This window comes from Rutilus rutilus (assembly GCF_951802725.1).
Source record: "Rutilus rutilus genome assembly, chromosome: 20".
NCBI classification, from domain to species: Eukaryota; Metazoa; Chordata; class Actinopteri; order Cypriniformes; family Leuciscidae; genus Rutilus; species Rutilus rutilus.
Window position 1 is genome coordinate 15,606,525 of NC_140225.1, and position 12,091 is coordinate 15,618,615.

Consider the following 12,091-nt stretch of genomic DNA (forward strand, 5'->3'; position numbering starts at 1 on the left):
GATGACTTAGGGAAAAATGTCCCAATCAACCTGAATTCATCCTAGTCATTAGAATAATATATGAAAGGGCATCTGAGGCAGAATAGACTGTTTAACGGTGGTTATTTTTCTGTTTCGCTCATGTTCGTTCTTTCTATTCTAAATCTTTTTTTCTGTCGGGTGTTATTTCAGACTTTAGTTTTTATTTTATTTTATTTCAGAACTAATTTTAATTTATTGTAAACAATTTTAAATTGCATTAGACCTATTCATAATTGTAATTTTATACATATAGCCTAGGTTAATAAGTGGCCTTGACTGCAATGACAATTATTTGGCCACTGAGATCACTATCCACTGACCTTATATAGCCTACAGAGCTCGTCGGGTTTATTTATTTCATATTTGTTACTAGTCAGACAAAAACACCTAGATCAAAGGACTATAAGCACTTACTGATTTGGTCATGTTTTATTTGAATGAACTTCAATGGTATGTCATCTTGTCCGCGGACAAATATCCACAAGCTCAATACTGAAAATATGAAACGTTGTGTGCCATTATGTTTTCTTTAGTTCAATATACTAAACTATTTTCTATTGGCAAAACAAAAATGATAGCAAATTTATCGGAATTAGCGTTTCTTCTCATTTCCTCTATCACAACATGTTGAGAATGCAATTACAATATCCTGATGTAGCAGCAGATGAGGAGAGGTCCCTCAGTAGACAAAATCAATACAACTGTATTGTGACAACTTCTCAATTATGAGCTGAAAACAAAAACAATGAAATATACACTTACCTACAGGCTTAAGAGGTGAAATTAAGGCGCTTCATCTCTGTTGCGTTTAGGGTAAATCTAACTCAATTATAAATCAATCAATAATAATTATTATTGTTGTAAATAATAAATGATAAAGAATAATAATAGCAAAAGAAGTAAGCATATGCTCCTGCAGAAATATAAAGAAATTCTAAATATTAGTAATCATGCATGCTTCATAGGTGGGCGATAAAAAAATTGGATTTTTTGTGGCAAATTACACATAAGCTTTGCTCCCAGTGCTCTCTTTCAAACACACACACACACACACACACACACACACAGTTCCTATGTTGAATAGGCCTCTTTCCCCTTTAAATCTTAGACATTTTGACAGGACACATTAAGATCTGCCTGCTCAGCATGAACACATCATAAAACTGGACAGGCAATTTCTGTTTTCACCAAATAGCCAGGCTAACTCGTTCTGCATCTTTGATTTTAATACACTAGACACGCAGCTTAGCAGCGAGGGAGGGGAAAAAAATATCTGGCTTAGGTATATTTTTCGAGTTATGCCCCTCAACTCCCTTAGATCCATTTTTCCGTTTGAATTATCAACTAGAATTTGATTAATATGCAAATTCGAGGCAAAAAAAAAGTCTTGTATAATTCTTTCAGTGGAGAGTAATTAATCAACAGTTAAAGAAAATTAATACATATATCAATTTTGTCAGGGACATGCTTAGTTCAATCGTCCGTAAAATTGAAGTTTGAAGTATTAAGGGGGTCCCACAGAAGCGTTATAACTAAAACACAGGAATCCACCCCTATTTAGTGATCAATCAAGCTTTCCCCTCAGGTTAATCTGCTTAATTTTTCAACTCGAATCATACACTTTTACGACATCTAGTCTCGCATGCAGTCGATGAAAGGTTTTTTAAAATAACTGCATGAAAGGAAAAATACATCTATCTATCTATCTATCTAAAAATAAAAAAAAGATTACATTTTAATTAAGGCAGAAAATCTCTTGTATCTCCTCTTTTCTAATCAAACAATTAGCCAGAAAAAAGAAAGGGTAAATGGTTGAGGAGAGAGAGAGAGAGAGAGAGAGAGAGAGAGAGAGAGAGAGAGAGAGAGAGAGAGAGAGAGAGAGAGAGAGTTGGGACGGTTGGGAGGGAGGGAGGCTGCAAACCCCATTGTTTCAGCAGGGACTCATGCATCAAACTTCAATTTTCCGGGCGATTGAATTAGAGATTTTTTCTCTCTCTCTCTTGAGCTGAAATACACTTAAGACTTTGGGATTAATTACCACGTTATGCTCTTTCAGATTGTAGTATTACTTATCTTTGCCACATTTGACAACACCTCATAAAATAAGGAACTGAACCCCACCAGCTCGCGCGCCCCTGATATATCAGCACCCCTTATATACATTTTCCACTTTCTGCCTGTGCAAACAGCGCGAAGAGAGAGGGACGGACTTACCCTGGATAAGGACATCTGAGTCTTCTCGTTTGTGAGCTAGCCCTAAATGCGCCCCTCTGGTCTGTGTGTTTGATGTGGGCTTATAAGTAAAACTACAACGTTCAAAGTTGGATAGAAAACGGTAAATCACACATATACAAAAGGTGTGTGATGATTCTATTGCAGCAAAGAGGCGCATGAGCAGACAGTGCTGGAGACTCTGGCGTCTGCTCATGTTAATGGAGCGGTGACAAATATCACATTGTCCGCATATCATCTCTGATCCCGCTATTACAGCCGCTTCATGTCGCTTAAAATAGGCTAGTCTGCGACGGAGATCTTTAATTTTTATGATACGGAATCATTTGCTTAGTTCCAAAACACAAATAATGGAATCACGAATAAAAAACTTTTTCACTCGACTGTAGGCTATATCATCCACATTTCTGCAATTCGACTACGAAAGATATTTGCCAAAATGATTAGACTACATTGTATATTAATGGACCTAGACGAGTAAACAAATGATAAAATGATTATGAGATTAAGAACAATAATAAATAGTAACCTTATATTCGATAAATGTAGCCTACTTTCATTTCTATACAAATATTTTATTTGTTTGAATGTGTATAATAATGATTTTACTGAAATAAATGCATGTAAATAATAATAATAATAATAATAATAATAATAGCCTCATTTTTATTTATTTAAGAAATGTTGAAATGAAATCTGCACGGCTAGACTATATAGACTAATTAATATAGAATCATGCTTTAACAGATCTAATCTAATACACACATGCCTATCAAATCTGTTACGAATTGAAAAAGAAACGTGCAAAAAAACATGGCCGAATATATATATATATATATATATATATATATATATATATATATATATATATATATATATATATATATATATATATATATATAACATCTAAAACATACAATGTGTCTAAACAAATAACTCGGTCAAACGCCGTAAGGAATTTTGCTCTAATTCCATACATAGTGTCACTCCAGCCATATGTTCTGCTTTTACGCGTAGCCAAAATGGTAACTTTATTATTTTAAGCCAAACACTCAAACAAACAAAGGCAGAAGACAACCTCTTAACAAGACGAGTCAGTATCATTGTAATTCATTGACTTGTTTAAAACAGCCGAGTGAAAGGAGAGAAAAGAGGGGACATTAATAGGCCCAGATGCCCTCGCCCCTGTGCGCATTATTGCCTTTGTGAAAACTGAGCGAAACACTTTAAAAAGAAGGCCAGCTCAATCCATCAAATTGTCTGAAAATTGTGAGGAAAATTCAAAAACCATATGGCCTCCAAACGTTTGTGTCCTTTTTATTCGGTGGGACACGCTTGTCTCCGTATTGAGAGCCGCGGGAGGCAGAGCATGCTTCATTGTAGCTTGTCACATCAGGGGAGACTGCTCATTTGTCCCCAGTTTTCACGCCTTACGCTAGAAATGACTGCATCTCTTCGCTTTGCAGGGAAATAGCGTCTTTCAACCGCGGAGAAACGGGCCAAAAACCCTGCGTTTTTGGGCATCCTTTATGCGCGCATTCATCAATCCAGATTCCTGTTTCTCACACACATCCATTGTGGATATTGAAACACATCGTGGGGACAGGAAAACATGTTATGCCATTTTGAAAATCAAAAGCGTAAAATGTCAAATCTAAAACACATTCAGTTCACTTCAAAAGAGTGTTGGTGCAATGAAATAAAAGTAGGCTAAATATATAAACAACAACAACAACAACAACAAAAACACTTAAAAATGCTATTTTACACAAGCTTTATTTGTATTAACGTGATTGCTTATTTCGAAAACGATAAATAAGACTATCAGACTAACGTCAAAAATTTAGAGAAAGACATTTTTATTTCATTTTAAATACATTACACTTTGTACACTTGGTTTAAATGGTTTCCTGGCTTAAAAGGCACTTACAGGCATACAAACCATAAGAAATATATTAAAATGTGACAATCCAGATTTAATCAGAGAAGTCGATTTGTTCCTGTGATATAGCTTTTGTAGGAAATGTTCTATAATACACTCTTTTATCAAACGATTTTAGTCATAGGCCAAAAAGCACAATAGAGACACGCAGGGGGGCTGCGCGAGTGAATTCGTTTTCGGGATATTTTGAGATATCTATATAAGATCTGCAGCCGTTTTAACTAAAATAATTTCGTGAAACAAAATAAAACATGCATTCAATGTAGTCAGAACCTGGTAAAAAATAAATAAAAGTTCTGCGTTGGGGATCGTGCTATACGTGTGTGTGTGTGTGTGTGTGTGTGTGTGTGAGTATGTGTTTATATCTGACTGAAATATCATCAATGTACTTATTGCTCTTCAGCTATCTGTTTAAACGAATAGGCTAAATGATTACGATACTGCCACTGCATAAATAGATCTGAAGAAACTGTCCCATGCTTGCTTTGATTTAGTTTTTTCCTTTTTTTATATTTGCTTTTAATACAAGTCATTTAATACATTTGGTGCATTAATGGCACTTTCAACTAGGACCATCTTAGAAAAAAAGGTAAATAATACCGATGCTGTTCAAGGAAAATCAGTCATCGACATCAATTTCCTCGTCTTCGTCCTCGGAACACTCTTTGCTCGTTGTGTGGTCTGTAAATGGTGATGATGGTGACATGTGGAGTTTGTTGGTGCCTTCGTGCTCGTGATTAGACCGCGTTGGAGACTTGGCCCCTGATTCTCCGAGAGTGCCATTGACGCATTTCTCTAGGTCTGCTAGTTTGGCTAATTTCTCATAAGGTACATTGCCTACTGATTTGGCCGACTCCACGTCCGCTTTCATCTCCTCCAGGTCTCTTTTGAGTTTGGCTCGACGGTTCTGGAACCAGGTGATGACTTGAGCATTGGTGAGCCCGAGCTGCTGAGCGATCTGATCCCGATCAGCAGGAGAAAGATATTTCTGATACAGAAATCTTTTCTCCAGTTCGTAGATTTGGTGATTGGTAAAGGCTGTTCTCGACTTTCTCCGCTTTTTGGGGGTATTCCTCTGACCGAAGAGTGTCATGCCGTCTCTTCCTAAATCGAAGGAACAAAAATAATGCAGCGACATTAAAATGCATTCAGAGCCTGCTACTTTTCTTGAATTAGTGGCAGCAAATACAGGCCTGTAATATAAATAAGAATATTAGCCTACTATCAGTTCTAAAAATGTCTTCAAGAGTCTTTATTTGTTTAGCATCAATTGACAAAATAGGCCTGCAAATACGAATACTTATAAATAGTATTTTTAATTGCACATGCACACATATTTTAGCCGTTTGTTTTTGAACTGCACGTAGATATAGCCAACCTATAATTTAACTATTTATTTTTAATTACTCGTGCACAAAATTAATCTCACATTTTTGTGCTTTGTTTAGGGTATTTTAACAAATACATGCAAAAATGTTTAAAACAAAAAAACAACCGTTTAAAAACATAAAACGTAAAAAATAGCTATTGCCAACATTTTTTTTTTTTTTTTTTAGGAATAGTGTCCCTTAAAATGATATCACAATCTGACAGCCTGAATAATTTTGCGGGCCTTTTGTTTACCTTCTGCCGCTTGTAGAACACTGACTTCCAGTCCCTTGAAGGTTTTGCTGGCGAGTTCCTCCAGGGCGCACAGTGGAGATGTCTGGGTGAGCAGCGCGCGGTTGGAGAGGGGATGGCCCGTGGATGGGTGCTTCTCACCGGATGAGAGCAGGTGCGCCGTGCCGCAAATTGTGTAACTTCGTTTGACTGATGGTTTGTTTAAAATATCCTCTATGCTGAACGGAGTGAGAGGCTTGTTTGAGTTAGCAGGGGGAGGAAGATGGTCCAACGGACTGCGCCTTCGATCCTCAACCGAGGCGCCTTTTGCGTCTTCTTTGGAGGTCATTATTTCTCTTTTTAGCTTGTTTTAAAAATATGCAAGTTTTTTTTTTTCTCGATTTCGCGCAATGCAGAACGGCTCAGTTTGTAAAAACTATTGAGAGCAACTTGAATGAGAAGATATCCCCAAATCCGTGGAATTAGATGTAGCCGATCAGCAGCATGTTGTTGCTTTTGCCGCAGGGTTGGAGAACTTTAAGTCTTTCTTTAAAAAACGCCACGTCTGCTGTCCTCAGCTCCTGGATAACGGTTGAGCTTCAGTGAGAAGCAGCCTGACAACCTCTGATGCTTCAGTGGAAACAGTCAGCCTCAAAAGCAGCCAGAATTGACTATTACTAACAAGTTATTCTTGATAGCAAGACAATCAATTACATCCAGTGGCACTTCTCTCTCTCTCTCTCTCCCTCCCTCTCTCTCTCTCTCTCTTTCTTTCTCTCTCCCTCTTGCTCTTTGACTATGTTGCAGTCTGATGCAGACTTTAGCAGGAAAGGAGCCCCGTTAATTAGAGGGCATGGCCGGGAGGAGGAGCTCAGCCGGATTACACTTAACGCTCCCACTCTTTACTACAAATTAATGATTTGTCGATATTCTCTTCGTTCTTATTTACACTTTAGTACAACGTTAGTGTAATATAGCACATTTAAAAAAAAATTATATAATTTTTTATAAAGTACAATTACATGTCAGAAAAATACATTCAGCAGGCTACAAGCCTTGCTTGCAATTATAATACATTTTTAAACAAAACAAAAAGTGCTTTAAAAAATATATTCTCTATGGTTTGTTTACTAAATGTATTTTATAGTCAGGTAGTATATCACGGCTGATAATAGGCTACTTGTGGATAAAACAAAATAAGTGTGTGTGTGTGCGTGAGAGAGAGAGAGAGAGAGAGAGAGAGAGAGAGAGAGAGAGAGAGAGATCGTCCCCTTCAGCTGCACCAAATCTTCTTTGCCATAATTCAAGCTCAAAGGGCCAGCTCACATCAGCAGTAAGATATTTCATCTCTAAAAATCGCCTGCTGTTCAATACCCGGTATTTGTGGCATTATGGGATTTTTCGTCGATTTACGCAGAACGGGGGTAAACTTACAGATGCAAAGAAATAATACTAAATCATGTAAAATAGCTAATTTTAACTTAATTATAGAAAATACAATTTAGTAGGCTATAACCCAATGATTTTTTTGGCGCATATGAAATTCATATAGCCTAATTAGTGCATTGATTAAAGCGTCTAATTATTGTTTTTGCATTGTTCCGTCGTGTAGCCTACTTTAGCGTAACGAGGCCTCGGTTAAATTGGCAGAATAAGGCTGAAGCTCCACACGAGGGACGTCGGATAACAGCCGCGTATGGCGGATAAAGGCTGATCTAGCATGAGAAAACAGTGCGTTTTGTTGGTTAGTAGGCTAGCCTATAGGCTATAGCTCCATACAGAAAGTTTTCCTTTCTTGCCGCTTTGTTATAGTCACGCATTTGTTTAAATGTCCTTAAAGTCAGTGTAGCCTACCAAGGCTAATCATATTTGTCGATATTTAACAACAGTAATAATTCATATTTAATTATGTAATTTGCATAATAGTCTATTAATCGTAAATTATGGGCTATTTATTCTTGTAGCGAGTACGAATTCACAGAAATTCGGCAAAAACATTAACCATAACAGTCCACGTTATAACAGTTCAAATAAATAGGCTACTAGAAAACAACAACAAAAACAGCACCTTTGCATAGGCTACATTCCTCGAACAAATTAATAGTCCACTGAAAATTAAAAGAAAAAAGAAAAACGCCAAAAAAAGGATACAGAGGCAAGTGGTTACGCCTGTGTGACATGATCATTTAGTGTTGTGAGCAGGATGCCTGCGTGATATGACGCAATGAAATGCCATGGAAGATACCACTGAATTCATATCATAGGCGTAGGCTACAACATTTCACGATTTACAATGCAATAAATTCTGCATACTACTTATATTCATGACAGTTAATAATAATAATAATAAACATTTTTAGATCGCATTTAAATATAATTTAAATATTCCACAATTAATATTGTTAAAAATAAGCGTTATAGCTGTCAATTTTATATGGTGCAAAATGTAGCCTATGATAATTGTATTTTACAATTCATTACTTTGTTGTAGAAAAGATTCGTGCACAGCTAACGCATGCAACTTGATTAGGGATTGTCCATGCCTGAAAGACTGACCAAACCAAAAATATTTATAAGTCATTTTTCATTGTCTACACGGGGTGTGTGAGTATTCTGCATGCGTCTAATGACTCAGAGGTGTTTTATTTTAATTTTTTATTTACTCCAGTTAACGTCTGGACAGTTTTATTCCACAATTTATTCTCCGCTTCCGACCCTGAGAGCTCCGATTTCACAGGCAATATCGGATCTTTTCACTAACTTTTATTCACATGACCTTTCTGGGGATTGTAAATGATCTGCCTGAACATCTGGTAAAATGGAAATATAATGTTGAGACTGTCTAAACTGAGAGGCCATTTTTCACTTTTCACGAGAGAAATGTATCATTTGACAACTATTTTATTCCGTTTTAAATTCGGCAGTCAACTTTAATCTTTTGGTAATGTTCTGTGCATGGTGGAACTACATACTCGGATGATAATAATAATAATAATAATATACTTTTTTATTTTTTTATTATTATTGCAGAATAGAATGCCTCTAAATGGCAAAACGTTTAATTAAACGTCGACAGTTTAAATTAAAACTGAGCGAAAATTAGTTTTGATCCTTTGTTTATTCTTAATCTATCACTTGCAACCTTTAAGATATCAAACATCAATAAACAATGTAATATTTTCCATTTGATAATATACTCCTTACAATTAGCCACTGATTCAATCAAAGTGAACGACGTTTTTTCTAAAACGTCACATTCTAATAGACCGACCTGTCCCAAAACCTATAATATAAACATATAAATGAACTGATGTAGCTGAGAGGTTAATTGTTTACTGCATGTTCAGGTGTGCTGAGGCAGCTACTGAAAATAGCAGACAAAAGTGAGTTGCTGTCCTTTCACAATAAGTTTCAGGCATGCATCACAACTTTCATGGTTTATGTGTTCAGCACATGATCCATGCTGAGGAAAATAATCTATTCCAATACAAATAAAACTTTATTGGGCCAGTAAAACACATTTTTAGGTCACAAAACATTACACTCTATAGTCCTGGTCAAGTGTTTCATTATTTTTATTTTATGAGTTTTTAACTTGGTCACATCTTTCAGTGATTTATATTTAACTTTGCCAACAACAATAATTAATCTGGCAAAAAGTTATTTCACACATTTTGTTTGTAGTGTTTTTAAAAACAATTTTGATATGGACAAAGAGGCCCTGAGACCAAACATATTCAATGTGACGCTCTTCCAATAAGAGAAATGTATCTCCATTCATGAGATCAACAATATACGGTTTCATAATGTGTGGAAAGATGAGGCATGAGCATGAATCACGCTAACCAGGCCCTGTATCTATTATTATCAACAGTCAACTTGGATTGCTGCCCAACAAATGTGGATTAACATTTGGCAAACACAGCACTGGCACCAAATGTCCTGTCATCCTAATGTAAATTACCTTACTTAAAAAAAAAAACACACATTCCAAGGTCAGTCTATTGTGATTAAGATATTCCTCTGAGGAGATAGTCACTCCTATTTCCTGTCTGAAACAATTTTGTGATGTTTTTCACTTCTCAATGGTGCATATTGAGAGCCAGGCATTGTTGAAAGGACGAAATATCTCAGAAAATCATAACCAACAAAAAAATGAACCCATGCTTATTATCTAAAGACATTCACCTGCATCTGAACTCAAATAAATGTGTTTGCATGCTCCTCGGGACAGCCCTAAATACTGCACTGTTTTTTGGCTGAAGTCCATATCATGCTCCAAACCCCATGGATGCCCCCTGTTTTCCCCCCCATGCCCTCTGGGGCAGTACAGAGTAATGTAACACTAGACCGAGATGCTCTATGGGTCGCAATGGCTGCAGTGAAAATAATTCTGGCTGGTTAATCTGCAGGGTGGCAGCACAGCACAGCACACGGGCTTCTACATCAATTAGGTGAGTAATAGATGTGGAGCTGGCACAGGATCTGGGTGACACCAGAGCTGACGGCTTGCAGAAAAACAAGAGCAGAGTCGAGGCCTGCGTGAGGTCCATTTGGAAGGAGGATGCATGCTTCCGCTAAAAGCGGAGCAAATGTGAGGGGGGCAGTGGGTGGAGGCTATCGAAAGTGGGAGTGAGGCATGAACGCACTGAGTCTGGCGACATTTCAGTCTAATTGCAGGACCGGGCTTTGACGGTTAAGAGAAAATGAGAGAGGATTAAGTGCAGAGCCACGCTTAAAAGGACCCATCATTACTTAAAGGGTAAGAACAGGGAAGTGGAAAAACGTTTCACTTCAAGTAGAAACAATATGATTACTGACTTCAGGCATGATATCTATGTCAAAAATAACTCTTTGAATGAATTATGGCCAATTAAGATTTTTGGATTGCCTACTTGAATATATGCAGTCTGGAAGTAGGGAAGACAATAGCTGTTTTCTTCCAAAGTTGAGAATTGAACTTGTGCAAATGTGCAAAAAAGAGTATCAGAGCGCGCAGACAAAACGCAATAAAGGACGTCATGTTATCTTGCGTTCGGATGCCTGGTGTTTGTGAACACGCTCATGTGAGACACTTTCTGGGAGGTCATTATACCAACTCATTCTGATGATAGACTTTGGCTCAGGCATTTCAGAATGATCAAACCCAAACCAACATTTGAGATGCTGTGTGATGAAAGTGGTCTGCTGGTTAGTCTGGTTATCCAATCAAATCCAGTGTTGAGGCAAAGTGACGCATCGAGGGATTTATTTGGTAAATGTGTTTTCATCGTATCACAAAAGTGGACCATATCTCATGCGCTATATTTATGTGAATTAAGACATTTGTATTTTGGGTAAAATCTTTTTAATGAATTTGTGGATTCAGTTCATAAAATGATTCGTTCATGAATCATGTTCAAATTACTGACTTTCAGCGGTTTTCAAGTTCAAAGCAATCAAAGAAAATGTACCAAATTTAAGTTAATTTTTAAACTTTGATTTGATTCATACAAAAATGTATAATTTTTTGAAAAAACAAAACAAACAAGCATAAATGTCCACCCTAACCCCACCGTCAGTGGGGCGTACGAATGAAAAATTCATACAAATTTGCCACCAATTTGCCAAAACAAATAGAGTGTATACCAAAATTATATGAAGAATTATAAAATATGTTTCAAGTAGTTTAAGCCATTGCCAATTAATAATAATTAAAAAGATAACAAAACATACTGGATGTTTTGGGAATTCCATGTATTTGTGATACTATTAACATAACAGTGGTAAATAAGACTTGAATAAAAAAACAAAACAAAAAACCTGGTTTTCATCCAGATGTCAATCATAAATATCCTGCCAATATGGTTGCCACTTGTTTGGAATTAAACGCAAGCACAGCCACCCATCAAGCATCTAGCTGATAGTCCTAGAAAAGAGGGGAGAGGGGGACATAGATAACAAGTAGCTCATAGTCAGACACAGCACACTTATCGCCTCTCACTTTCTGACAGACCCCTTTCTAATGCCACAGCCTGGAGAAGTTCTATGGCAGACATGAGAAATAGATCCCTGTCGGAAAAAAGATATCGGGAGGACAAAGTGTGTCAGGTCAGCACCTGAGGAAAGCTGCCATGGCACAAGCCCAGCCTCTGCCACTGAACAGCATTGAGAGCCTCCTGCGGCAGACAGGAGAGAGCGATGACCCATCCCTTTGCCCCTGATGGCCTTATTAAAGACATCCACTACACACATTGAATGTAAACTGTATGTAAATAATTCAGATGTACAGTAAGAGCATCAAAACACTATGTGTAT

At 37.0% G+C, this 12,091-nt stretch overlaps 1 protein-coding gene across 1 annotated transcript; it reads right to left on the reverse strand.

The window, feature by feature from the left end:
* Positions 1 to 4,152: 4,152 nt before the first annotated feature.
* lbx1a (ladybird homeobox 1a) lies at positions 4,153 to 6,377 on the reverse strand. Its single transcript, XM_084390655.1, has 2 exons — positions 5,819 to 6,377; positions 4,153 to 5,299 (listed from the first exon to the last, which is right to left on the reverse strand). The coding sequence occupies exons 1-2, from the start codon at positions 6,141 to 6,143 to the stop codon at positions 4,815 to 4,817; spliced, it is 810 nt and encodes a 269-aa protein (XP_084246781.1). The 5' UTR covers positions 6,144 to 6,377; the 3' UTR covers positions 4,153 to 4,814.
* Positions 6,378 to 12,091: the final 5,714 nt, after the last annotated feature.

Coding starts and splice junctions, on each gene's coding strand:
- lbx1a (XM_084390655.1), bottom strand. CDS start 6,143: ATGACCTCCAAAGAAGACGCAAAAGGCGCCTCGGTTGAGGATCGAAGG. Junction 5,300..5,818: donor TGTTCTACAAGCGGCAGAAG/GTAAACAAAAGG, acceptor CCTTCGATTTAG/GAAGAGACGGCATGACACTC.